The 27,455-nt window shown below is 46.5% G+C and overlaps 1 protein-coding gene across 1 annotated transcript; it reads right to left on the minus strand.

Moving 5' to 3' along the window:
• Positions 1 to 567: 567 nt before the first annotated feature.
• EIF3L (eukaryotic translation initiation factor 3 subunit L) lies at positions 568 to 27,455 on the minus strand. Its single transcript, XM_073549531.1, has 15 exons — positions 26,991 to 27,455; positions 26,795 to 26,843; positions 17,325 to 17,535; positions 17,105 to 17,184; positions 14,366 to 14,427; positions 14,204 to 14,273; positions 12,947 to 13,020; positions 12,660 to 12,831; positions 11,561 to 11,715; positions 5,858 to 6,028; positions 4,833 to 4,966; positions 2,775 to 2,948; positions 2,391 to 2,580; positions 2,135 to 2,215; positions 568 to 721 (listed from the first exon to the last, which is right to left on the minus strand). Exons 1-15 carry the CDS (start codon positions 27,009 to 27,011, stop codon positions 683 to 685), a joined length of 1,683 nt encoding a protein of 560 aa, XP_073405632.1. The 5' UTR covers positions 27,012 to 27,455; the 3' UTR covers positions 568 to 682.

Genomic DNA, 27,455 nt, shown 5'->3' on the forward strand with positions numbered 1-27,455 from the left:
GATGGTTTTTGTAGCCATTCATAACACCCCCCCCTCCAAGGCTACATTCACCTGACTATGTTCAGTTCAAGTACGGAGGGAAAAACTGACAGCACCCAGACCAATGTTGTTAAATAGGGCTGTTCAGATCTTACCTGAAGAATGCTTCTGCTTGTCTGGAGCCAAAAACAAGTTTGTGACCTTCGTAGTTTTGTTGATTATTATCAATAAAGTACATTATTGTTTCAAGTGAATCCACTGGAGTAATGAAGCGAATCCACTGGAGTAATGTCCTTCATTCCTGATGATCGTGCACTCAGGGAATCCTGCCTATCTATGAAGCGATCAAATCCAGACAGAAAATCTGCATAAAATCCACATGTGAACAAGCCCCTACTGGATTGCTTTTGCTATTCGTAGAGTGCAAGAATCTCACATAAAGGCTCAGTGCTGCTATATTAAATATAAAAATATTTGCAACAAAGTCGATGGGATGACAGACTTAGATTATCTAGCATTAGCTTGCCTACACAAAGCACGAGGCGCATTAAACACGTCTAAAGCCAGAAAATTATTTACACGGTAAACTGGTTTTTAGAATTTTTATTAAAACATTTTAGTTCCACTTGATAGTGCCAGCAGTGTGTGGGGGGTGTAGAATAACCTTCAGGCCTTATAAATATCTGGTCCATTTGAACCGCTTTCACGGTTTCTGGCTCATCTTCTTCAAAGTTTTGTTTAGCTGTAAAGCAGAAATGTAAGTTTCAATCACATAATACAGACGTATTGAAGAGGCTTTACAGGCCTCAATGGCATTTTTTAACTTTCATTAAACTAGTCCAATATGGCATTCTTGTCTAAGTTTATGGATCCGTGCATCTCCACTAAAAAAACCTTAATGAGCATTGACAGTAAAAGATAATGTATAGTTAGGTAATTTCCAATTATTAGAATCCTATAAAATACTCTACATATTTGCAGCTGAAACCAGAAACTATAGGGCAGCACAGTGGGTCAGTGGTTAGAACTGTTGCTTTACAGCACTGGGGTCTGGAGTTCAGTTCCCACCAAGTACAACATCTGCAGGAGTTGTAATGTTCTCCCTGTGTTTGAGTGGGTTTCCTCCCACACTCCACAGACATACTGATAGGTAATCTAGATTGTGAGCCCCAATGGGGACAGTGATGATATCTGTAAAGCACTACGGAATATGATAGTGCAATATAAGCAAAAAGCCTAAATCTGCAAATACAGCTTCATAATAGTCAACTTATTTATCATAAGATTAAAGTGAACCTGTCAGATCAGTTAACACCAATAACCTGCAATAGCTTTATAAAGGTGCCCAGATGCAGTACTGAAAATGCAGCACCCAGGAAAAAAAATGAACTTTATTTCTCCAGGGAGCAGCCGGCTTTTAGTCATACAGACTTGCAAGCATGGCTTCATTTAACGCTCACAGCACTGGGAGGCTGTAAATATGCCCCAGCATTTTGACTGATGACACTGGAGAGTCAGCTGTCTGTCAAAATGCTGGTGCATCCTTATAAAACACAGCTCTCAGTATGGACAGCAGTAACTAAAACTGCTGCGGACACACCTGCATGACTGAAATCTGGCAGGCGACGGGAGAAATTACGTTAATTTTCTCCCAGGTGCAGGACTTTGAGTACAGCGGCTGGGCACCTTCATAAAGCTAATAACCTGCAGATAAACCTTATATTTGCAGGTTAATAGACGTATCACACCTTAGTTTCCCTTTAAATTGGACGCCGAATCTAAAAAAAAATCTGGTCACAAGAGTCAAATTTAGAGTTTATTTTTCCTTGATCTAAAGGGATAATTTGGTTCGGCTAACTTATGGATCAGTAAGTGAGCGGGACCAGGGATGTCGTATCTACAGATATCTGACAGGTGTGCCTGAGCAGCAGGTATTAGGCACCTGTCTTATTCTTACTAATAGAAGTGAATTTCAGCTTGGGTGTGCAAGTGACGACAAGAGCGTGACATCTGCCACCAACACCCACCAGCTGTAAGATATCTGAAGGTGTGACATTAATGGCCCAACTCACCGGCAGATATAGAACTGAGCAGAATAAGCTTACTGCTTTAGAGCGGTAAAACATGAGCACTTATAAGTATAGAAAACCCTCACCTCTTCAAACTTGTGTATCTGTCGTATAAAGAAGTCTCCGTAGCGGCGGGCGACTTTGGTATCTGCAATGTGAATCATGTCCTAAAGGAGAATGGAATCAAAATAAGATGTGAAAGGTCAAAATAAGTTGCGGAAGGTCAGTTCCACGTATAATAGATCAACACGACGACTATGCGGATAAAACAAACACCTGAATCTCATCCATTGTATTATTAAATGAGTAAAATATGGCAAATAACACAGCTGAATATTGTACCTTATCTATATAGAAGTCCACTTCTGATGCGGACTGAAATTCTCCCTCTAGCGCAGAAATGCCACTCGTCCACACGAGGTTCTTCATCTTATGCTTGAAAACAAGAAGCTGAATACGAAATTCCTGTTCTGGTAAATCCAAGAATCCTGCCAACTTGGCCACAGGCATAGTGGTGTATAACTTCAGGAAACTGGGAGAAAAAGAAAAAAAAAATGTTAAGACTCATTTTGTGAGGTCTCTGAATATCTTCCTACCCCAACATTCTCCCCTCGAAGAGTTGTCCTTAGGATCATGGATTGGTACAACATGGGCTCATTGGAAATTATGAGCACCGTGCATGGGTCCGTTGTGACATCTTACACCAGTGCCAGACTGGAGACGCACCTGCGGATGGTGGACAGTTGCGCCTGCTGCTGGACTTCATCAAGAAAGACTTTAAGTTGCTGAAGATATGGTTCTTTGTGAGAATTGGGGTGAACATTATCATAGTTAGGGACCACCGGTGACAGGAACTTGGGGCAGGCGTAATTAAAGAGCTCTTCGTAAATCTGTGCATCGCTGAGGAGTAGAAGAAAATTTACAAGTGATCAGAAATGACAAACACACAGAATATTTACATACCCAAACGTTGCAGATTATCTAAACCTTCGGACACGTCTCTATTTGAAATGTGCACTGAGCCGTCTACTCTAATCACAAGTTTTAATGGTGTTTTTCACCTATAGGAGATTCCAAGTGGTGAACTGGAAAAGTTTTCCCCAGAAGAAAGCTAAATTATTTAATTTTTAAATTTTATACATGAAAACCAAACTGTATGGACAAAAGTATCAATATAAGTTTATCACTTAGTCCCATCGCAACAGGTTATAACCTCTGGCCTCTCGCTATGCCGTCTTCCTTTACTACTGTGATAGAACGACTGGTGGTACGGAGATCACGATAACAGTGCGGTCCTGTAATGGTAGCCTCCATGTCAGCAATTCAGATCCTAACACTTCAGTCCTAAATATTCCACGATCAGCTGTCAGTGGCATTACTGAAAAGTGGAAGTACTTAGGAATTGCAGAAATCAGCCACAAAGTGGAGACCATGTGAAGTCACAGAGAGCGGTCTGAAAATCAGACGTCATAAGTCGCCAGTGCTCTGCATAACTATAGTATCCAAACGTCCTCTGGCATTAACATCAGCATAAAAACTGTGCACCGGAAGCTTCATGTTATTTGTTTCCAAGTAGGAGTAGCTGTGTGCAAACCTTACACCACCAAGCACAATGACAACTGTCGGATAGAGTGGTGTAAAGCATGCCACCACTGGAGTAGTTCTCCAAAGTGATGAATTGCTCCTCTCTGGCATCTGATGGATGAGGCTGGATGTGGCGAATGCCAGGAGTACATTACCTGCCTGACTACGAGTCAACTGCAGCATTGATGAAGGAGGGATAATGTTATGGGGTTGTTTTTCAGGGGTCGGCCTTGGGCCCTTACTTCCAGTGAAGGGAAATAATACTTCAGCATACCAAACCATTTTGTACAATTGCAGCTCCTTGCGTGAACAGTTTGGGTGATGGACCTTTTCTGTTCCCAATGACTGTAGCCAGTGTACAAAGAAAGGTCCATAAAGGCATGGTACGGAGAGTTCGGTGTGGAGCAACTTAACTTGTATGTACAGAGTCTGGATCTAAAATACATAGAACACCTCTGGGATGATGTAGAAAGGGGATTGAGATTCAGGTCCTCTTGCCAACATCACAAATACTCTTATGGATGAACGGGCAAAAATCCCCACAGGCACCTCCAAAATATTACAGTAAGCCTTTCCACAAGGGTAGAAGCTGTTATAACTGCAAAGTGGAAACAACTCCATAGTAATACTTATGGATATTTAATGGGATGTGAAAAGATCCTGTAGATGTAGTGTGAAGGGGTCCTAATGCTGTATATAGAAGAACTGTTGCATAAATGTGTCCTAAAGCCTTCAACTCCCATTTACACAAGTCAAACACTTATTCCAGCACCACGTCACTGAGGATGGTGGGAAGAAACCTACCTTCATTTACACTAATGCAAAATCTAGGTCAAGCTCAGCAACCACCTCGTTTTCTCTGTCCAGCTCCAGGCTTATCCAGGGACTGAATAGAGAAAATGCCAAATTGCCCATGACCCTTTTATTCTAGACCTAGACGGGAGCCCTAGTTATAGGCCAGATCTATGGTTAGAAAACGGAGACCCTGCCGTATCTGTCCAGACAGAGCGATTTTTGCAGATATCAAATATTCTGCAAACCCACCCCCCCACCCAAAATAAAATAGTTGATTAAATATTTCTAAATTGAAATGCAAAAGAGAGGAAAACTTTTTTAGCCATTTGGAATCAGAATCAATACCAATAGATGTAAAGAAGCCATAGACGTGCGCCATAAAAATGCAGCTTACTGCTTCCTTACCCTTTCTGCATGCGTAACATTTTGTCACCATATTTCTCTCTCAGCTGAGTGTGAATACTCTCATCAATGCGCATGGGGTACATGGTGAGGGCGATGGCCAGCAGTGCATGCATCTGCTCATTCTGCTTGTTAATCTGTGCACGAGGGATACAAGGTTTGTAAATCCAGTGGCAATTTATAATGTGAGAACAAAAGTATAAGGCTATGTGCACACGGTGCAGATTCTGTGCAGTTCTGCAGCAGATTTAGCCCTGCAGAACTGCAGCAGATTTAGCCCTGCAGAACTGCAGCAGAACTGCATGTGATGTACAGTACCATTTAAGGCTATGTAAAACAAAAAACGCTGTGCACATGCTGCAGATTTTTCCGCGCAGATTTAAAACTGCAGCATATCACTTCTTTTGTGCAGTTCTGCAGCAGTTTTTCATCTGCTCCATTATAGAAATCTGCAGGTGAAAACTGCAGGGGAAATCCGCACAAAAACCGCACTAAATCTGCAGGTAAAACGCATGTCATTTTACCTGCAGATTTTGCAAAATCTGCACGGAAAATTCCACAGCAGAATCTGCACCGTGTGCACATAGCCTAAGGCTACTTTTACACTTGCGTTTTTTTGCACTGCGTGCGCAGTGCAAATGCGCAAAAAAAAGCATCATGCATTTTGTATACGTTTTCTTTTTTGCGCATGGTTTTTGCAAAAAAGCATGCATTTTTTTGCGCTGACGTGCGCATGACAATGCGCACGTCAGCGCTCCCATAGACTATAATGTGTGTTTGGGTGAATTTTGTGCGCATTGCGTGCACATGCATTTTTTTTTAGAGAGGTCGGACGCACAAAAAATGCAACAGGATGCATTTTGTGCGCCCGGGCGCACACTACAAAAAAACGCATGCGCATACAAACGCATGACAATGTGCACCCATGTTAAGAATAGGGGGAAAAAAACGCATGCGCATAAACGCAGTGCAAAAAAAACGCAAGTGTGAAACCAGCACAAGAGATGGCAGAAACATACGAGGCTTACCATTTCATACTTATAGGTGGTTCTCTGGAACATACTCTTGGTTCTCTGGATATATAGCAAGATGTTAGCGAAGACACGAATGGCATCCTGATATCGTCGCATCATAAGGTAAGCAAAGCCAACATAATAGTATGTGGTCACCTGGCACTCAGGCACTCGGGAGTACATACTCTGCAAGAAAAGATGAATAGTTGTAAGAAATTATTACATGGTTGACAGTACAAACAACAGAAATCTATGTCTGAGCAAGAACTACAGTGGTTCTCGGATTCAGATGCCCACGTTTATGACCTCCTGAGGAATTAAAAATTCTTGGCAGCCATTAAAGAATTTATCCATCATTTTTGTTTTTTTAACTAAGGGCCTAAAACATGGATTTTTGTGAGTACTCACCGTAAAATCATTTTCTCCGAGACGCTCATTGGGGGACACAGATACTGTGGGTGTATGCTTCTGCTGCTAGGAGGCTGACACTAAGTGAAAAAAAGAGGTTAGCTCCTCCTCCGCAGTATACACCCTCGCCCCTATTGCGGGCAGAAATCAGTTTGGTGCCAAAGCAGGAGAACAACAAATCAGCCTTAATACAGGTACAACATGTCCAAAGGAAAACACCACCCTTATATCAAATAGGTAAACACATTTAAACAAAACAAGAGTCAACTGGCTAATAGGGTGGGTGCTGTGTCACCCAATGAGCGTTTCGGAGAAAAGGATTTTACGGTGAGTACTCACAAAAATCCATGTTTCTCCTTCTTGTCTCATTGGGGGACACAGATACTGTGGGACGTCCTAAAGCAGTCCCTGGGTGGGAGATTGACTCACCGCTCCAAGCTTCATGCACCTCTTGTTTAAAGGTGCGCCACTGTTGCTTGGAGAATCCTTCTACCCAGGCTTGCATCCGCCGAGGCCTGAGCATGGATATTATAATGTTTGGCAAATGTGTGCAGGCTGGACCAGGTTGCTGCCTTGCAAACCTGTTCCGTCGAAGCCTGGTGCCGAAGCGCCCAAAAAGGTGCCCCCTGCCCGGGTAGAGTGCGCTCCGATCCCTGCTGGAATCGGCGTGCCTCTAATGCGGTAGGACTCCTGAACCGTCCAACGAATCCATCTGGCTATGGTCGATTTTGAGGCAGTGAGTCCCTTCCTGCGCCCTACGGGGAGCACGAACAGCGTGTCCGTCTGACGAAAGGGTGCCGTCTGCGACACGTACCTCGGGAGGGCTCTTACAGGTCTAACGTGTGAAGAGCCTTTTCCACATGGTGCACCGGTGCTAGACAAAATGAAGGCAAAACAACATTTTCATTAATGTGAAAAGAGGACACGACTTTCGGCAGAAAAGGAGGGGCTGGTCTGAGGACCACCTTATCCTTATGGAGAGTTAGGAACGGAGCTCTACAGGATTGGGCCGCCAGCTCTGAAGCCCGCCTGAAGGAAGAGATGGCCACTAGGAACACCACTCTCCAGGTAAGGTACCTCAAAGAGATATTCTGAAGCGGTTCAAATGGAGCTTCCTGCAGAACACTTAGGACCATGTTAAGGTCCCAGGCGTCCATAGGCGCCTTATAGGGAGGTACCAAGTGGGAGACTCCCTGAATGAAAAGTCTTCACCTGCAAATTGGTATTGAGGCCAAGTATTCTCACTGCTCCATGGCCGATATGACTGAACGGAGAGACTCCATCCAGAAATGTCTGATCCTGATGAATTTGTTCAGAAGCTTCAGATCCAAAACAGGCCAGACAGACCCGTCCTTTTTGGGAACCGCAAAACGGTTGGAATAGAACCCCTGCGCTCTTCAGTGTTCCGGCACTGGAACAATGACTCAGTTGTGCAGGAGCGACTTGATGGCTCCCAATAGAACCCTTACCTGGGTATCCACCCTGGGAAGCCGGGAAAGAAAAAAAAACCATCTTGGAGGATATCTGACAAATTCTATTTTGTAACCTGAGGACACCAATTCTTTTACCCATACGTCGTGAGCGATGTTGGCCCAGACATGGCGAAAACAGAGTAGGCGGCCGCTCACCTTGCTGGTGTCGTCTGGTAAAGACCTCGAGTCATTTGGCCGATGATCTTTAGGATCTGTCTGGGTCCCTCGATCTCGCCTGTTGAGCACGTATTCTGTATATGAGACCTGACGCTCCCCCTATCCTGGTTGGGGCGGCCTGGTGGCGGAATTGGGCCCCGTAGTCCACCCGGAGTCTTTTAACCCATGACTCCGGACCAGTCTCCTATTCGGGTCCCGGACCAGGCTCAGACTGCTTAGCGACCGCCCCCTGACGAATGCAGTCACGCTCGGCCTAGAATGGCTGGTGGCACTGCGAAAGGCCCGAAAACGTGCCTGAACCAGGTGACGAAAAGCGGTTTAACCTTCTGTTGAGGGAGAAACCCACTCTTTTCTCCTGTGGAGTCGGAGATAAGTTGATCCAACTTTTCTCCAAATAGGCGGCCGCACTGATAAGGCAGGGAAGACAAGGACTTCTTGGAAGCAGAATCGGCCCCCATGTCCTTAACCATAGGGCTTTTCTGATAGAGATTGCATTATCGGCAGCAATTGCTGAACAATTGGTCGCATCCAAAGACGCATTCATTACATAGTCTCCGGCTATCGCCATCTGACCTGCGACCTCCGAGATCTCTACAGGTAGATCCTGCTCCTGCGCGACCTTGTTTAATGTTTCTGACTATGATAACATGGCCTTAGCTACCCAAGTTGCTGCGAATGAGGGAGCGACTACAGATTCTGACGCCTCATATACTGAACGAGCTAGGCTCTCAATAAGGCGGTCCGTGGAATCTTTAATCGAGGAAACCCTAGGGACAGATAACAGGGTCTTAGTGGCCAGGCGTGAAACTGGAGGATCCACTATCGGGGATTCCATCCATCGTTTACGGCGGTCCGGAGCAAACGGATACCTCGTTTCGAGTGTCTTTTAACCCGAGAAAACGCCGGTCTGGACGTTCTCTGTGCCGCTGCACTATGTCCTCAAACTCAGGGTGAGAGGAAAAAATTCTGTGCGGCCGCTTCACTCGTTTAAATGCCACTTTATGCCTCGTAGCCGCTGCGGGATCATCCTCAATCCCCAGGGTCTGATTGACGGCTTCTATGAGGCCGTTCACTGTTTCACGTGACCCTGGAGTATCCAGGTCAAGGGGCTCGTCTGAGTCGCAATCTGAGGTCTGCTTGCTATCAACCACTGGTGACGGGGAGCGACAAGCAGAACTTACGGATGCCGAAGGCACCGGATGGACTGGGCGATACCGTGTGGAGTCATTTCCCCCGGGTCTGCCTGGAGTGGGAGCGGCCCCTGCAGGCCGGAGGCTCCTGTGAGGTGGAGGTTCCCTCTAAAGGCGGCGAGACACTGTCCCTGCCCCTATCTGGGGCTTGAATGGATTCTATTGCTCTTGTAAGCGACGCCATGTACTATGACAGTGATCGGGCCCACTCCGGGGGATTTGACACATTGGTCACGGACGCAGGGGAGGGCTTCTGGGCGCGTTTGGATTCACAGGCTTCGCATAAACGCTTGCTCTGTGCCCGCGGAAACGCAGCCCGACAAGAGATGCATGCAGCGTAAAAGAACGTGCGTCTTTGCTTTTTTGGACATGCTGTATCTGTCCACTGTTGGGGATATGGGGAAGAGGCAGCCCCTCGTTTTTCCCTATAGTGTGGCCTTTCGGGCAGCACTTACCCCAGTCCTGCGCCCCCCCGACCTGGATGCTTCCTTTTAAATCGCGCGCCGACATCTGTGGTGTGCACCAGCCTGTAAAAACCGCTCTGGGGCCTAGCCCATGTTCCGAAGCCTTGATTTTACCGCCGCCCAGTGCAGGGCGGGCTGCCGGAAGTGACGCGCGGCCCCGAGGGCGGAACTTCCGGCCGCGGCCTAGCTCCGGCCGAAGCCGCGGCCTCAATTTTTCCCCTACCCGACCGGGGGGGGGGGCTGGCGCAGTACCAAAAAAATGGCGCTACTGACCGGCGCGGCGTTCCCCAGGCTGCCGCCTGACGATCCAGCCCTTCTCTTGCAGGGATAGTGGTTGTCGAGCTGTGGGCTCCAGCCCGAAATCTTCGCAGGAGCCCTCCCCGACCCTCTCCTCACCGATGATCCTCTCAGCCTGAGCGCAGGTATGTGAGGGGGTCTTTGATAAAAAAAAAATAGGACGGTGCAGGCACCTTAACTCCATCTAACCCCTTCAGGGGTTGAGGAGAGGGACCGTCCGCCGCCTTGCAGCACCGCCGTCTAGCGTTGGTGGAGCAGTGGGGGCAACACAGACTAGTCTTGTGCCTCTGTGCAAGCCCATGGTTTCAATGCCTATGGGTGGACAGGGCTAAGTCTGGCATAATGTCCCACGTCGCGGGAAAGGATACGTGGAGGGATACTCGCACGTGCTCACCCGTTGTTGGATTGGGGAAATCGGACCCTTTCAATAGGATCTGTTGCCCCTGTCTTATCTTCATCAAAAACAAACAAAAATAGAAGTCTGGGAAAAAAGGCCCAGTTATGTCCCTCGGTGCGGGAAAAGATACGTGGAGACGATACTCGACACGTGCTCGCCGGTTGTTGGTTTGGGGAAATCGGATCTTTTCAATAGGATGCGTTGCCCCTGTCTTATTTTCATAAAATAAATAAAAATAGAAGTCTGGGGAAAAGTCCCAGATATGTCCCTCGGTGTGGGAAAGTATACGCGGAGACTATACTCAACGCGTGCTCGCCTGTTGATGGTTTGGGGAGATCGGACCCTTTCAATAGGATCCGTCGCCCCTGTCTCATCTTCATAGTAAACTAGAAAAAAATAGTCTGGAGAGATCCAGACTGTGTGTGCCTCCATAGTACACTAAGCAAAAAACTGATTTCCGCCCGCAATAGGGGCGAGGGTGTATACTGCAGAGGAGGAGCTAACCTTTTTTTTTCCAGTTAGTGTCAGCCTCCTAGCAGCAGAAGCATACACCCACAGTATCTGTGTCCCCCAATGAGACGAAGGAGAAAACTAAACGCTCCTGCCAGCGATTCAGCTGCTACACATCAGAGAAGCCGTTGTTCTTCCGCTCTGATCTGTCGATGGCGCGTGATTGCTGATGTCATGACCTGTCAACAGAACAGAGCGGAAGGAAGCCGCTGCTCTGTCGACGTAACGTCAGCCGCTTAGTAGCTGGCAGGAGCTGTCTGACTGCTCAGTGCCAGCAGACATTGGCGCCGGCACACCAGGTAAGTAGTTAGCAGCTACCTGCCTGTTAGTTCTTGGGTAAGTAGCAAGAGAAAACTATAGTCCTGGATGATCCCTTTAAATTATGTAGAACTTCCACACAGGTTATTTTATGAGCATGTACATAAAAACACTTCAGCAGCAGACCAGAGATCTCAGCTGAGAATCATGCCATTAAATCTACCACAATTTGTCCAACACCATTTTTCGCTAGCACAACAGATTTGCAAAATCTGTGCTAAAGTACAGCATGTTCACACTTGGCAGATTTGTTACAGAAGTTTCTGCAGAATTAAATGAAAAATGGACTAGGTAAAATGTTGTTGTTGAAGTCTCCTTACGCAAAAATTCTGTATTAGGTAAAGTTGCTGAGGCAGAAATCAAGTAAAATGAAACTGAAGATACTTCCACATTCATAGGTAACAACGGATTTGGTGCCAAACCAGACTTCTGCTTCACCATCTCGGCAACCAAAGGTTGTACGTTCTTATAAATAGTAATGGTACCTTCTTATTGAGCTCAATGTTTTCTAGTACTTTAATAGCCTGATAATAATCTCCAAGAAGCGAGTGCAGACGGAGCAGTCCAACCAAGCTGAAGTACCCAAGCATCTTGTATAGTGAATGTCTGCCGTATTCTCCAGCTACACTTTCAGGGTCACCTGGAAAAGAGAGGGGAGATTTATAAAAAGAAACTAAAACCATGCAATCTATTGCATACGGAATTACGTACTACAGCAAACAAAATACTGCCAGTTAGCAGGGCTTAAGAGCGAGTCTGCACAACTGCAGCCAGGTACCATTTACGCTGAAACAGTGTGACAATTCAAAGAAAACAGATTGAAAAGTTGGCCGGGGACTATAGAGAGAATCCTGACTTGTCTAGTGTGGTCCCCGACCAGCTACTGCCTGATCCGGTTGATTACTAGGTCTCTCGCCATGTACACAAGCAGTCGTGCGGTCAGGATGCAGTCGTGCAGTCAGGATGCAGTCGTGCGGCCAGGCTCACATTCATCCTGCCTGTGGTTTCCTTTAAGTTGGTCATAGATTGCTCCATTGAAGTTCAATTAAGCAAAAGTAAATGAGTACTTCTAATTACCAAATGTTTGTAGAGATCTAGCAGACACTGTACAGAGAGAATTATGGTGACCTAAAAAAAATAAGAAGGTACCTTGGCTTGGAGTGCAAATCTGTAGTCACTTTGTGTGACTTGTGAATCCATACACTGCGCGCTGTCAGGATTCTTCAATGCTGGCGCCTAGAGCAGGAGGGCGCATGGCCATAAGTATGTGATTTGTATTCATGTAATTATGTACCAACTTGATATGCGCGGCCTTGCTTAATGCAAGTGGATTAAGCGAGGCCGGACAAGTCTCGTCAGAATGTTCCCAAATGTACACAAATCGCATCATTCCAGTTACATGACCGCCTGCTTGCAGAGCCATAGATCCTGACAGTGCGCACTGAAGATTCACTAGTCTGCAGTCACACAGAGTGAGCCTCAAGCCTGGACATCCCCACTTAAAAATAAACAACTGTCAGTAGCAGATTGTGTCAAGAAGATGAGCCAAATCCACCAGGCATCAAGTTCAGCTCCATCCCTCACCTCCACTGGTGTAAATCTCCAGCTGCCGGTTAATGTTGGATTTATCCACTAGTGAATGTAATACATTAAGGACGCTGTGAACGTTCCAGATCTTCGGGTTGGAACGCAGGAATTCAATTTCTTCCTCTGATTTCTTTGCGGTCTTACAACGATACTGGCTGAATGACTGAAACTGAATAGTGCAGAAATAGACAGATTAAATCAAGAGTGAAAATATTAGAACGGCATGATCAAATATAGAGACGCGTGAGCAGAGCGGGACGAAGTCTACAGGAAAATATCTGTACCTGGTAAATGAATTCATCAATGATATCCCACAGCCACTGGTTAGGCAGCTCCAAGGGCGCAGGACCGTCAGCATCTACAGGGATTTCATCAGTGTCAGTGCAAAAGCATCACGCCAGCAACACAAGTAACAGACAAAACATTCATTCATGTCATTTTTAGAGGGGCTATGCCACAAATAATGATCATATATCCAAAGGATTCACATGCATGTCCATTGCTGCCATAGGCCGTAAATGGAGGGGTGATCATGCATTCGCACTACTGCTCTGTCCACTCTGGGGAAATAGGATCACATCTTTTGTGTTCAATGAGGGAGGAGGGGTTGCATTGGTTATATCCAACTGATCACACCTGTTGATACATAAATGTTTGTCTGAAAACACCTTTACAAGGAGGGGTCCGAAGGCCAAAGAAATTTTCATCTAAATCTCTATTTAGTGATTTTTTTCCACACTTCTCATGCAATGACACTTTGTGAGAGAATCCCAGTGCAAGCCAAGATACGCAAACGAAGTGTCATCAGGGGGCTGAGTCTGCGTTCACTGCTGCAGCCTTAGCCCCCACTCCCCGAAACAAACCGTCATTAGCGATGTCCTTTCCAGGGCCAGGCTAGTCCCTGCTCAGTCTCGAAGCACCATGCGATGTGCACTCTGTGTTGTTGGCTCAGATAACTAATAAAAAGCAAACACCACAGAAGAAAGTGCACTGAGCACGGTGTCAGAATATCTGGCGGAGTGTACAGAACAGCGCCGCAAGTGACACCACATTCAGGGACTAGCCCAACCAGTGATATAAGTGTCTCTGATGAAGATTTGTGTCAGGGAGGAAGCAGGGGCTGTGGCAGTGACTGCAGCTTATCCCACCTGATGATGCTTCCTTTGAGTATCCCAGTACGCACTGGAGGTTCTCAAACAAAGAGTCAACAGAAAAAAAGTTAAGATAGTGTAGATAGGGAATTTTGCAAGTATATTAGAAACTAGATTACATTACAGCAGTAAATAGATCGGTATTTAGATAAAAATGTTTTTGGCTTTCGGACCACCCCTTTAACATTTACAAACCAAGGCCACGTTCAGTATTTTACCTCAGTATTTGTAAGCCAAAACCAGGAGAGGAACAATCAGAGGAAAAGTATAGTAGAAACCCGTCACCACTTCTGGATTTATCACCCACTCCTGGTTTTTTGCTTACAAATTCTGATAGAAAATCCTGATAAAATACTGAATGTGTGAACGTGTCCTAAAAGTAAACCTTACTCAAAATGTAGTTGAAGAGATTGCAGTAGTTGTAGTAAGATTCGAAACGCTGCTCTAATGTGGGTCCTCCCTAAAGAAAGGGCAAGAATCAGTGTTATTGCATCTCATCAAATACAACTTCTGCACCGGTGTCCAAAATAAACCTGGAGAACAGATACTTACGCTAACTTTGGCGTAGATGTGTCTGTAATATAGCTCCTTATAGAGAATTAAGAACACGGCATCTGAAAGAGAAGTGAACTGGTTAAAACATCCACACATCCAGTTTCGAGGGTTGTTTTAGATTTTGAACAAAGAAAAAAAAATATAGAGAAACAGTTATCAAAACCACAAGAAAAAGTAAAGTATCTATAGCAAGCAAGAAGTTGTCAGCGCTTCCCGTATTTTTCTGACCATAAGACACACTTTTTTTCCCCTAAAATTTTGGGGGAAAGTGGGGGGTGCGTCTTATGGTCGCAATATACTCACTCCTGTGCTGGAGTGTGCGGCGGGGCTCTGTAGTGTGGTGGTGGCGGCGGGCTGCGCTCCGATGCAGGGGCAGAGGCTCTCTGTGCTCTGTGGGGGGCTCCGCAGGCATTTCCTCAAAGCCCGGAGGCCCCCGCACGTCCGTTGCCGTCATGTTGCGGTGGCCTCCGGGAACATGGACGCCGGGAAGATGGCCGCCGGTCCGGGGACGGCGCATGCTCAGTTTCAGATCTCGTCCCGAGATCTCGGGAGACGAGATTCAAATCTCAGCACGAGATCTGAACCTGAGCATGCGCCGTCCCCGGACCGGCGGCCATCTTTCCGGTGTCCATTTTCCCGGAGGCCACCGCAACATGGCAGCAACGGATGTGCAGGGGTCTCCGGGCTTTCTTTAGGAAATGCCGGCGGAGCCGCTGCTTCTGCACCGGAGCCGCTGCCACTGCAGCGAAGCACAGTGCCACAGCACAACCCACCCGCCACAGCACAGCCCAGCACACCCGCCTCAGCACAGCCCAGCACACCCGCCTCAGCACAGCCCAGCACACCCGCCTCAGCACAGCCCAGCACACCCGCCTCAGCACAGCCCAGCACACCCGCCTCAGCACAGCCCAGCACACCCGCCTCAGCACAGCCCAGCACACCTGCCTCAGCACAGCCCAGCACACCTGCCTCAGCACAGCCCAGCACACCTGCCTCAGCACAGCCCAGCACACCTGCCTCAGCACAGCCCAGCACACCTGCCTCAGCACAGCCCAGCACACCTGCCTCAGCACAGCCCAGCACACCTGCCTCAGCACAGCCCAGCACACCTGCCTCAGCACAGCCCAGCACACCTGCCTCAGCACAGCCCAGCACACCTGCCTCAGCACAGCCCAGCACACCTGCCTCAGCACAGCCCAGCACACCTGCCTCAGCACAGCCCAGCACACCTGCCTCAGCACAGCCCAGCACACCTGCCTCAGCACAGCCCAGCACACCTGCCTCAGCACAGCCCAGCACACCTGCCTCAGCACAGCCCAGCACACCTGCCTCAGCACAGCCCAGCACACCTGCCTCAGCACAGCCCACCTGCCACAGCACGGCCCACCCCTCCTGCCCCAGCACAAAGCCGCCGCCTCTGCCTGGACCACCGAACGACCCCTGTGACCACTCCTCCACCTGTGCCGGATCCCTTCCCTGGTAAGCTGAATTTGGACTGTAAGATGGACCCCCATTTGACACTATTATTTTTTTCCCTATTTTCCTTCTGAAAATTTGGGGTGCGTCTTATAGTCCGAAAAATACGGTAGTTTTCTGCACTGCAACTGCCTGCTTGTTGCAATGGAAAACGGCTTCCCTTCTCTATTGCACTAAATTTAAATCACTCTTCTGACTACAAAGACATTTCAGCCTCTAAACAAGGGGGAAAACAATAACATAAGGTTATGGGGCACGTCTTTTTCAAAAGGATTTCGCCTGAAAAAGCACCTCCGCAAAAAAAAAAAAAAAAAAAAAAAATGCACAGCAATGTCAAAATGACATTGCTGTGCACATGTTCCATCTTTTCTTACTTTTAACCACTTCAAGTTTTGAAAAACGGGGAAGTGGTTTAAACTGGTAGCATGTTCATTCTCTAGGTGGCTTCAGCTGAGAAGCTGCTCGCTATAAGGGCTCATACTCACTTGCGAGAGACCCGGCACGGCCGCCGGGACTGGAGAGTGCGGCTGCATAGAAATACATATAGCCGCACGCTCCAGTCCGAGTGCCGGCGGCAGTGCCAGGTTTTCATGCGAGACTCGCACGTGAATCGTGCAAGTCTCTCGCAAGTGAGTATAAGCACTTAAAAAAAAAAAAAAAAAAAGCTGACTATGGCTAGTTTCACACTAGCGTTTCACTGACCTGCGTCAATCTGCGCACGGCCGCCGCTAAGCTCCGCCCCCTGCCGCACCTCCTCATGTCAGTTCCGTCTATGGGCGCATGACGCTGCATGCGACCTGCGTACCCTATCTTTAGCATTGGGTACGCAGGCCGTGCGCAGATATGCGTTTGCCGGCGCATGCGTCCTTTTGATGGTGCGCCGACCTGCACCAAACGCACTGTGTTGCAGTTTGGTGCGTTCGGCGGACCGTCAAAAGGACACATGCGCCGGCAAAGGCATACCTGCGCACAGCCTTTGTACCCAGTGCTAAAGATACGCAGGCCAGGCGCGGCAGGGGGCGGAGCTTAGAGGCGCCCGTGTGCAGACCGACGCAGGTTAGTGAAACGCTAGTGTGAAACTAGCCTAAAGCAGACGCAAAAAACAGAGAAAACGCCAGTTAAGACGCTTCAGGAAAAACACCGCCAGCATTTTCCCAAAGAGTCAACCTTTGAATACTCAGCAGGCATATAAGAGATGTCGTGTACACATACCTCAAGTCATACGACCATCAATCACATACAGTATATGCCCACACCTACCATTCCCAACTTGAGGAGCGATAGCTTCTGCTTCAGGCCATGGGGAATTCTTGAAAAAGCGTTCTGTTAACTTTGTCCAGCTGCAATGAGAGGAGAGAGCAGTAAGTCTGTGCGAAATAACGATGGTAGTGTCAGTCATGAGGGTAGCAGCTGCAAAAAGAATTATAGTCTGTTCCTGAGCATACTCTGTCATGTGAACCTCCATCCGGCAGACATCTACCTGTTCTCATAGATATCTTGTATCTCGTACACCTTCTGGTCGATGACATCGCTGGACACTCTGCTGGCCTGTAGTTCGTATACCTTCTGGTCAATCAGGTCAGACACGGTCTTGTGGAAGTACTGAATAAAGTTCTTTATCACTTCTGGGATGACCTGGTAGGTCTGCTGCTCATACTGGCGTTCATATGCCAGGTCCTGCTTGGGGTCACCTGGGATAAAAAGTGAAAATGCTTAGGATTACTAAATATCTCACACATATCAGATCGATATATGACGTCATGGTGGGATAAGTTTATTTTCTACCCGGGTGCTGAACTTTTAGCAAAACGACCGGACACCTTCATAATACTATTACCCTGCAGATTAACCCTATATCTGCAGGTTAATAGTGTTAAGCCCCCGTCACACAGAGCGAGATCGCTAGCGACATCGCTGCTGAGTCACAAGTTTTGTGAAGCAACAGCGATCTCACCAGCGAGATCACTGTGTGTGACATGTATCAGCGACCGGCTCCCCTGCCGGGTATCGCTGATCGTGCTCGAAAGCCCTGGACATTTTTTTGATAGTTGGTCTCCCGCTGGCCAGCATGCATCGCTGCATGTAGCAGGAGGGAGACCATCGAGCTGGTATCCAAGGTAAACCGCGGGTAACTAAGCGCGCGCGTCACTTACTTACCCACTGTGTACCTTACATACCAGCGTGCTGGCGCTGGGAGCTGGTATCCAAGGTAAACAGCGGGTTTCTAAGAGCCGCGCGGCGCTTAGAAACCCGCTGTTTACCTTGGATACCAGCTCCCAGCGCCAGCACGCTGGTATCTAAGGTACACAGCGGGTAACTAAGCGACGCGCGATTGTTACTCGCGTCATCGCTGGTGCTGATCGCTGGTGAGATCTGTCTGTTTGGCAGCTCACCAGCGATCATGTAGCGACACACCAGCGATCCTGACAAGGTAATATCGTTGTTGGGATCGCTGGTGCGTCGCTATGTGTGACGGGGGCCTTATCAGATCTGACATGTTCCCTGTAAGGAGGCTGGTGGAATATGTAATGCACTCAACACTGTATGAACAATCACAGGAGAAAGAGGTCACCTAAATAAGAGTACAAGATGGAAGCTATAGAACACGTGTGCATATTTGTGTGTGGTCAGGACGATTAGCAAGAAGAATTTCCTTTCCTTTTCCCTAGAGCCATACCTTTATCACTCTTCTGTCTGCATAGCAGTATGAGGAATTGCTTTTTGCAGGAGGAAAATTTCACCCGGAGTGAAATGGTGAGCACAAAAATGGAAATCTCTCATTGTTTTTTTGGGGGGGGTTTGTTTCTACAGCATTCATTGTGTGGTTTAACCCCTTCATGACCCAGCCTATTTTGACCTTAATGACCAGGCCATTTTTTGCAATTCTGACCAGTGTCCCTTTATGAGGTAATAACTCTGGAGCGCTTCAACGGATCCTAGCGATTCTGAGACTGTTTTTTCGTGACATATTGGGCTTCATGTTACTGGTAAATTTAGGTCGATAATTTTTGCGTTTATTTGCGAAAAAAATCAGAAATTTGTCGAAAATTTAGAAAATTTCGCAATTTTCAAATTTTTATTCCGTTAAACCAGAGAGTTATGTGACACAAAGTAGTTACTAAATAACATTTCCCACATGTCTACTTTACATCAGCACAATTTTGGAAACAAAATATTTTTTGTTAGGAAGTTATAAGGGTTAAAAGTTGACCAGCGATTACACATTTTTACAATAAAATTTACAAAACCATTTTTTTAGGGACCACCTCACATTTGAAGTCACTTTGAGGGGTCTATATGGCAGAAAATACCCAAAAGTGACACTATTCTAAAAACTGCACCCCTCAAGCTACTCAAAACTACATTCAAGAAGATTATTAACCCTTCAGGTGTTTCACAGGAACTAAAGCAACGTGGAAAACAAAAATGGACATTATAATTTTTCCAACAAAAATTTTCTTTTAGCATCAATTTTTTCATTTTCACATGGGCAACAGGATAAAATGGATCCTAAAATTTGTTGGGCAATTTCTCCCGAGTACACCGATACCTCATATGTGGTCATAAACCACTGTTTGGGCGCACGGCAGGGCTCAGAAGAGAAGGAGCGCCATTTGACTTTTTGAATGGAAATCATGCTGGAATATTTAGCGCTTGCCATGTCACGTTTGGAGAGCCCCTGTGCGCCTAAACATTGGAGCTCCTCCACAAGTGACCCCATTTTGGAAACTAGACCCCCCAAGGAGCTTATCTAGATGCATAGTGATCACTTTGAACCCCCAGGTACTTCACAAATTGATCTGTAAAAAAAAAAAAAAAAAATATATACTTTTTTTTCACAAAAATTTTCTTTTAGCCTCAGTTTTTTCATTTTCACATGGGCAAGAGGGTAAAATGGATCCTAAAATTTGTTGAGCAATTTCTCCTGAGTACAGCGATACCTCATATGTGGTCATAAACCACTGTTTGAGCGCACGGCAGGGTCTGGAAAGGAAGGAGCACATTTGACTTTTTGAATGGAAAATTAGCTCCAATCGTTATCGGACACCATATCACGTTTGGAGAGTCCCGTGCACCTAAACACTGGAGCTCCCCGACAAGTGACCCCATTTTGGAAACTAGACCCCCTAAGGAACTTATCTAGATGTGTGGTGACCACTTTGAACCCCCAAGTGCTTCACAAAAGTTTATAACGCAGAGCCGTGAAAATAAAAAACACTTTTTTTTTCTTCAAAAATGAATTTTAGCACACTATTTTTAATTTTCACAAGGCTAACAGGAGAAATTGGACCACAAAAGTTGTTGTCCAGTTCGTCCTGAGTACGCTGGTACCCCATATGTGTGTGTGGGGGGGGGGGGAACCACTGTTTGGGCGCATGTCGGGGCTCGGAAGGGAAGTAGTAACATTATGAAATGCTGACTTTGATGGAATGGTCTGCAGTCGTCGTTACGTTTGCAGAGCCCCTGATGTGCCTAAACAATAGAAACCCCCCACAAGTGACCCCATTTTGGAAACTAGACCTCCCAAGGAACTTATCTAGATGCCTAGTGAGCACTTTGAACCACCAAGTGCTTCACAGAAGTTTATAACACAGAGACGTGACAATAAAAAAAAAAAAAAAATTTCCATAAAAATATTTTAGCCCCCAATTTTTTATTTTCCCAAGGGGACCAGGAGAAATTAGTCCCCAAAAGTTGTTGTGCAATTTTTCCTGAGTACGCTGATACCCCATATGTGGGGGTAAACCACTGTTTGGGCACACGTCGGGGCTTGGAAGGGAGGGATCACCGTTTGACTTTTTGAACGCAAAATTGGCTGGAATCAATGGTTGCACCATGTCGCGTTTGGAGACCCCTGATGTGCCTAAACAGTGGAAACCCCACAATTCTAACTTCAACCCTAACCCCAACACACCCCTAACCACAGCCCTAACCCCAACACACCCCTAATCCTAACTCCAACCCTAACCCTCTTTCCAATCCTAACCCTAACCCTCTTTCCAATCCTAACCCTAACCCTCTTTCCAATCCTAACCCTAACCCTCTTTCCAATCCTAACCCTAACCCTCTTTCCAATCCTAACCCTAACCCTCTTTCCAATCCTAACCCTAACCCTCTTTCCAATCCTAACCCTAACCCTCTTTCCAATCCTAACCCTAACCCTCTTTCCAATCCTAACCCTAACCCTCTTTCCAATCCTAACCCTAACCCTCTTTCCAATCCTAACCCTCACCCTCTTTCCAATCCTAACCCTCACCCTCTTTCCAGCCCTCACCCTCTTTCCAGCCCTCACCCTCTTTCCAGCCCTAACCCTCTTTCCAGCCCTAACCCTCTTTCCAGCCCTAACCCTCTTTCCAGCCCTAACCCTCTTTCCAGCCCTAACCCTCTTTCCAGCCCTAACCCTCTTTCCAGCCCTAACCCTCTTTCCAGCCCTAACCCTCTTTCCAGCCCTAACCCTCTTTCCAGCCCTAACCCTCTTTCCAGCCCTAACCCTCTTTCCAGCCCTAACCCTCTTTCCAGCCCTAACCCTCTTTCCAGCCCTAACCCTCTTTCCAGCCCTAACCCTCTTTCCAGCCCTAACTCTCTTTCCAGCCCTAACCCTCTTTCCAGCCCTAACCCTCTTTCCAGCCCTAACCCTCTTTCCAGCCCTAACCCTCTTTCCAGCCCTAACCCTCTTTCCAGCCCTAACCCTCTTTCCAGCCCTAACCCTCTTTCCAGCCCTAACCCTCTTTCCAGCCCTAACCCTCTTTCCAGCCCTAACCCTCTTTCCAGCCCTAACCCTCTTTCCAGCCCTAACCCTCTTTCCAGCCCTAACCCTCTTTCCAGCCCTAACACTAATGGAAAAATAAAAATAATTTCTTTATTTTATTAGTTGATCCTGCCTATGGGGGTGATAAACGGGGTTTTTTTTTTACTTTTCATTCTATTTTGATCACTGTGAGAGTTTATCACAGTGATCAAAATGAATGAATGGGAATTGCAGCCGGCGGGCGCACTTCCCATGCGCCCGCCATTTTCCAATATGGTGGCGCCCATGGTCCGGTACCGCGGGACACCGGGAGCCATAACGGCACTCGGTGAGTACCGGGGGGTAGATCGCCCCCGTTAACGGGTTGGGGGGGGTCGGATCCCTGTCACCAGCCATGTCCGATGCTACAGCAGCGTCAGACATGGCTGGATTGTAATATTTCATCAATTTTCATTGATGAAATATTACTATCGCTCTGATTGGCTGCTTCACTTTTAACAGCCAATCAGAGCGATCGTAGGCACGTGGGGGTGAAGCCACGCCCCCTATGGTGAAGAACAAAGCCCCCTGTATCTGCGGGTCGGGTGACCTTTCAGTGACCTAGGTCACCCGACCCGCAGGGGGGGCTTTAAAGTCATGACGCCACATAGGCGTCACTGGTCAGATTGGCACCAGTTTTCATGACGCCTATGTGGCGTCATTGGTCGTGAAGAGGTTAAAAAAGTGACCTGGCAATATGACTCCTCAGGTCAGAATGATTACAAAATTAGACATTATGTTAGGGAGGTGCGTCAGCCAAAAAGGGAAATTCTGGAGTTACATTACTTTCTATGTACGGTGTTGACCATACGAGTTAATTTACCGTACTTAATATTTTCATTTACTGGACTTTTACAGACACAGCGATAACAAATATCACTTTAAATGTTCTTAACCCCTTTACCACCAAGGGTGGTTTGCACGTTAACTCCCGGGCCAATTTTTACAATTCTGACCACTGTCCCTTTATGAGGTAATAACTATGAAACGCTTCCTTGGATCCCGGTGATTCTGACAATGTTTTCTCGTGACATATTGTACTTCATGACAGTGGTAAAATTTCATTCAAATAACTTGCGTTTATTTGTGAAAAAAAAACGGAAATTTGGCGAAAATTTTGAGAATTTCGCAATTTTCCAACTTTGAATTTTTATGCCCTTAAATCACAGAGATACGGCACACAAAAAACTGGATAACTAACATTTCCCACATGTTTACTTTACATCAGCACAATTTTGAAACCAAAATTTTTTTTTGTTAGGAAGTTATAAGGGTTAAAATTGACCAGCGATTTCTCATTTTTGCAACACCATTTTATTTTTAGGACCACATCACATTTGAAGCCACTTTGAAGGGTCTATATGATAGAAAATACCCAAAAGTGACACCATTCTAAATACTGCACCCCTTAAGGTGCTCAAAACCACATTCAAGAAGTTTATTAACCCTTCAGGTGCGTCACAGGAATTTTTTTGAATATTTAACAAAAAAAAATGAACATTTAACTTTTTTTCACAAAAAAAATACTTCAGGTTCAATGTTTTTTATTTTACCAAGGGTAACAGGAGAAATTAGACTGTAAAAGTTATTGTGCAATTTGTCCTGAGTACGCTGATACCTGATATGTGGGGGGGAAACCACTGTTTCGGCGCATGGCAGAGCTCAGAAGGGAAGGAGCGCCATTTGACTTTTTCAATGCAAAATTGGCTGGAATTCAGATCGGACACCATGTCAGATTTGGAGAGCCCCTGATGTACCTAAACAGTGGAAACCCCCCACAAGTGACCCCATTTTGGAAACTAGACCCCCCCAAGGAACTTATCTAGATATGTGGTGAGCACTTTGAACCCCCAAGGGCTTCACAGAAGTTTATAACGACCGGACGTGAAAATAAAAAAATCGTATTTTTACCACAAACATGATCTTTTAGTCACCAATTTTTTTTATTTTCCCAAGGGTACCAGGAGAAATTGGACCCCAAAAGTTGTTGTCCAATTTGTCCTGAGTACGCCGATACCCCATATGTGGGAGAAAACTACTGTATGGGCACACGTCGGGGCTAGGAAGGGAAGTAGTGACGTTTTGGAATGCAGACTTTGATGGAATGGTCTGCGGGTGTCATGTTGCCTTTGGAGAGCCCCTGATGTACCTAAACAGTGGAAACCCCCCACAAATGACACCATTTTGGAAACTAGACCCCCTAAGGAACTTATCTAGATGTGTGGTGAGAACTTTGACCCCCCAAGGGCTTCACAGAAGTTTAGAATGCCCGGGCATGAAAATAAAAAAAAAATTGTATTTTTTCCACAAACATGATCTTTTAGTCACCAATTTTTTTATTTTCCCAAGGGTACCAGGAGAAATTGGACCCCAAAAGTTGTTTTGCAATTTGTCCTGAGTAGGCTGATACCCCCTATGTGGGGGTAAAAGACTGTTTGGGCGCATGGCAGAGCTTGGAAGGGAAGGAGCACCATTTGACTTTTTCAATGCAGAATTGGCTGGAATTGAGATCAGACGCCATGTTGCGTTTGGAGAGCACCTGATGTGCCCAAACAGTGGAAACCCCCAATTCTAACTCCAACCCGAACCCCAACACACCCCTAACCCTAATCTCAGCCCTAACCCTAGCCCTTATGGGAAAATGGAAATAAATACATTTTCTTTTAATTTTATTATTTTTCCCTAACTAAGGGGGTGATAACGGGGGGGTTTGATTTACTATTTATAGCGGGTTTTTATGTTTGGCAGCTGTCACACGCTAAAAGACGCCTTTTATTGTAAAAATAGTTTTTGCATCACCACATATTGAGAGCTATAATTTTTAAATATTTTGACCCACCGAGTCATGTGAGGTCTTATTTTTTGCGGGACGAGTTGATGTTTTTATTGGTATCATTTTCGGGCACGTGACATCTTTTGATCGCTTTTTATTCCGATTTTTGGGACGCAGAATGAACAAAAACCAGCGTTTCATGAATTTCTTTTGGGGGGTGCGTTTACACCGTTCCGCCTGCGGTAAAATTGATAAAGCGCTTTTATTCTTCGGGTCAGTACGGTTACAGCGATACCTCATTTAGGTCGTTTTTTTTTAATGTTTTGGAGCTTTTATGCAATGAAAACAATTTTATATAAAAAATAATTATTTTTGCATCATTTTATTCTGCAAGCTATAACTTTTTTATTTTTTTGCTGATGATGCTGTGTGGTGGCTCGTTTTTTGCGAGACAAGATGACGTTTTCAGCGGTACCATGGATATTTATATGCGTCTTTTTGATCGGGCGTTATTGCGCATTTTGTTCGGCGGTATGATAAATCATTTTTTGCTTCGTTTTTTATTTTTTAAGGGGTTAACTAATGGGACAGTTTTATAGGGCGGGTCGTTACGGACGCAGCGATACCAAATACGTGTACTTTTATTGTTTTGTTTTTATTTCCAAAAATGAATTAGGGAATTTTTTTTTTTTTATTTATTTATTTAGCGATTTTGTAAAAATTATTTTTACACTTTTTTTTTTTTTTTTAACTTTATTACATTGTCACTGCACAAGGCTTCCTCGTGCCTGCGCTTTGCAGGCACTGAGGAAGCCAGCTCCCTGCAGGCTCCCGTCGCCATCTTGGATCCGGGGATCTGCAGGGATGGAGCCCCCCGCAGCAGTGCTGCACATTGCGCTGCTGTGGGGGGCTCAGGGAAGCACAGAGGGAGCCCTCTCCCTGCCGATGCTTCCCTTTAACCCCCGGTACACCGCGATAGTGTTTGATCGCGGTGTGCAAGAGGTTAACGTGTCGGTGGTGGTCCGTGACCACCCCTAACACATTGTGCTGGGTGTCAGCTGTGATAATCAGCTGACACCCGGCCGCGATCAGCGGCGCTCACCACGTGGGCGCCGCTGATCGCTACAACGTAATATTCCGTCCATGGGAATTAGGTCCAGGGTCACATGGACGGAATATTACGTCCATTGTAGGAAAGGGCTTAATATCTACTGTATTTTTAGTCCCCTCAAAGGGCTTGAATCTGATCATTTGATCGCTTGTTCTATATACTTCAGTATTGCAGTATATAGAAGAAAATTATCACTTCTGAAGCCCAGTGATTGACAGCAGCATTTATGCAGTTAGAGGAACAACCACTATGTTGCTTTTAATTAATTCCCACTGCTCCCCTATAAATCAGGCACACAATACAGCCACCTTGTATAGAGCGTACACACTATACCCACATCTGACATAAGACGTGGTAGATCCTATGTGGGGAAGGGGCAGACCATAGGAAAGTCATCAACAATTCCTTATGATGCTGCGGAAAGTCACAGTGACATTTAGGAAGTGGCTGCTATCAGCAGAGACACTGTAGACACAAGCTGCACATGCAGAATGCTGGGTGCCCCCAGACAAGGCATCTGACCAGTGAGACTTCGCAGTCTAGTCAATGCTAGTTAATCATAGCTGGTGTGTGGGGGTCCGCAGAGGTTGGACCTCCACCAAGACATCAATAAAAAAATGTTTGTATTGTTAGCAGCACTCATAATTGGAAATTATAAAAAAAAAAAAAAGGGGTTGAATCAACCCCTTACTGACATCAGACTGTTTTTTATGTCCGATGTTTCCCCGCTTTGATGTGGGCTCCGGCGGTGAGCCCACCTCAAAGCCGGGACATGTCAGCTGTTTTGAACAGCTGACATGTGCCCGTAATAGCCGCAGGTGGAACCGCAATCCGCCCGTGGCTATTAACTAGTTAAATGCTGCTGTCAAACTGACAGTGGCATTTAATAAGCGCTTCTGGCCATCTGGCACAGAGTCTCTGCAGCTGCTCCAGTGCCTAAAACGCTGATGTCACTGACAGCGCTGCAGCCAATCAGTGAAATGAGCAGACAGCAATGAGCAATTTGTATTGTCAACTTGAGAAGAGCCCCTGAGCTCACAGATTGGCTACAGCGCTGCTAAAAATATCTCAGCACTGCAGACAATCACAGAAGCCGCGGCATAGACTCTGCGCTGGATCTGGGGACGGTGAGCGAACCGCAGGTTGTTACAATAAGGTGCAGCAGGAGGATTAGAGTTCTGAAGGGGGACAACCCCTTTAACAGTGCGTTATTTCCAGTGTGCACGCAGGAGACAGGTTACACATCCGGGACGTGATGACACCGGGCAATATTCCTACCTGTGTGCGTGTCATAGTCCGCCTGGTAGCTGTAGGGATCATATGGCGTCTGCAGAAAAACAGATCAGAGGGAAATAAGCACAAGCTGTAAAAACATCACACTGGGATAGCGACAGCCGTAAAGAGAGCAATCTCATTGAACTCGACCAGACAACCACACTGGGATTAATTCATCATACATTCTACAGCCACTCACATCGTAATCCTCGTACGACATGATGAAGTCTGCAGACCGATCACCGGCAACGGCAGCGCGCACTGGGGGAAAGGGAGAGAGCAACTTCCGGCGACGTCCTATCACCGCACTTCCGGTGCCACAGACATCCAATCATGGCCGCTTTTACTTTTCTGCCTCAGGACAATTCTTTGTCACCTTGTGCCTGATTGGCTGGTCTTGGTCACGTGCGTTACAGGCCGTTCTCGCGTGTTGACGGCTCTAGCACATGGAGATTGCTGGAGCAGATCGTCTGCAGCGCTCCTGTATCACAGCGGTGATTACTGCAGAGCTGCGCATAGGATTTGCTGTAGTGTCCACAAGTCACCCTAGGTTTGATCTAGTGATGTGTCGTTCGTGAACGATCCGATACAAAGAGCCGGCTCTGCAGGGTGAATGAGCCGTTTTTGTTTTTTTTCTGTCGCCTGGAAGCAGTGAATCCTGACT

The sequence above is a fragment of the Dendrobates tinctorius genome, unplaced genomic scaffold, assembly GCF_039654945.1.
Source record: "Dendrobates tinctorius isolate UK_male_01 unplaced genomic scaffold, ASM3965494v1 ptg000159l, whole genome shotgun sequence".
Taxonomy (NCBI): domain Eukaryota; kingdom Metazoa; phylum Chordata; class Amphibia; order Anura; family Dendrobatidae; genus Dendrobates; species Dendrobates tinctorius.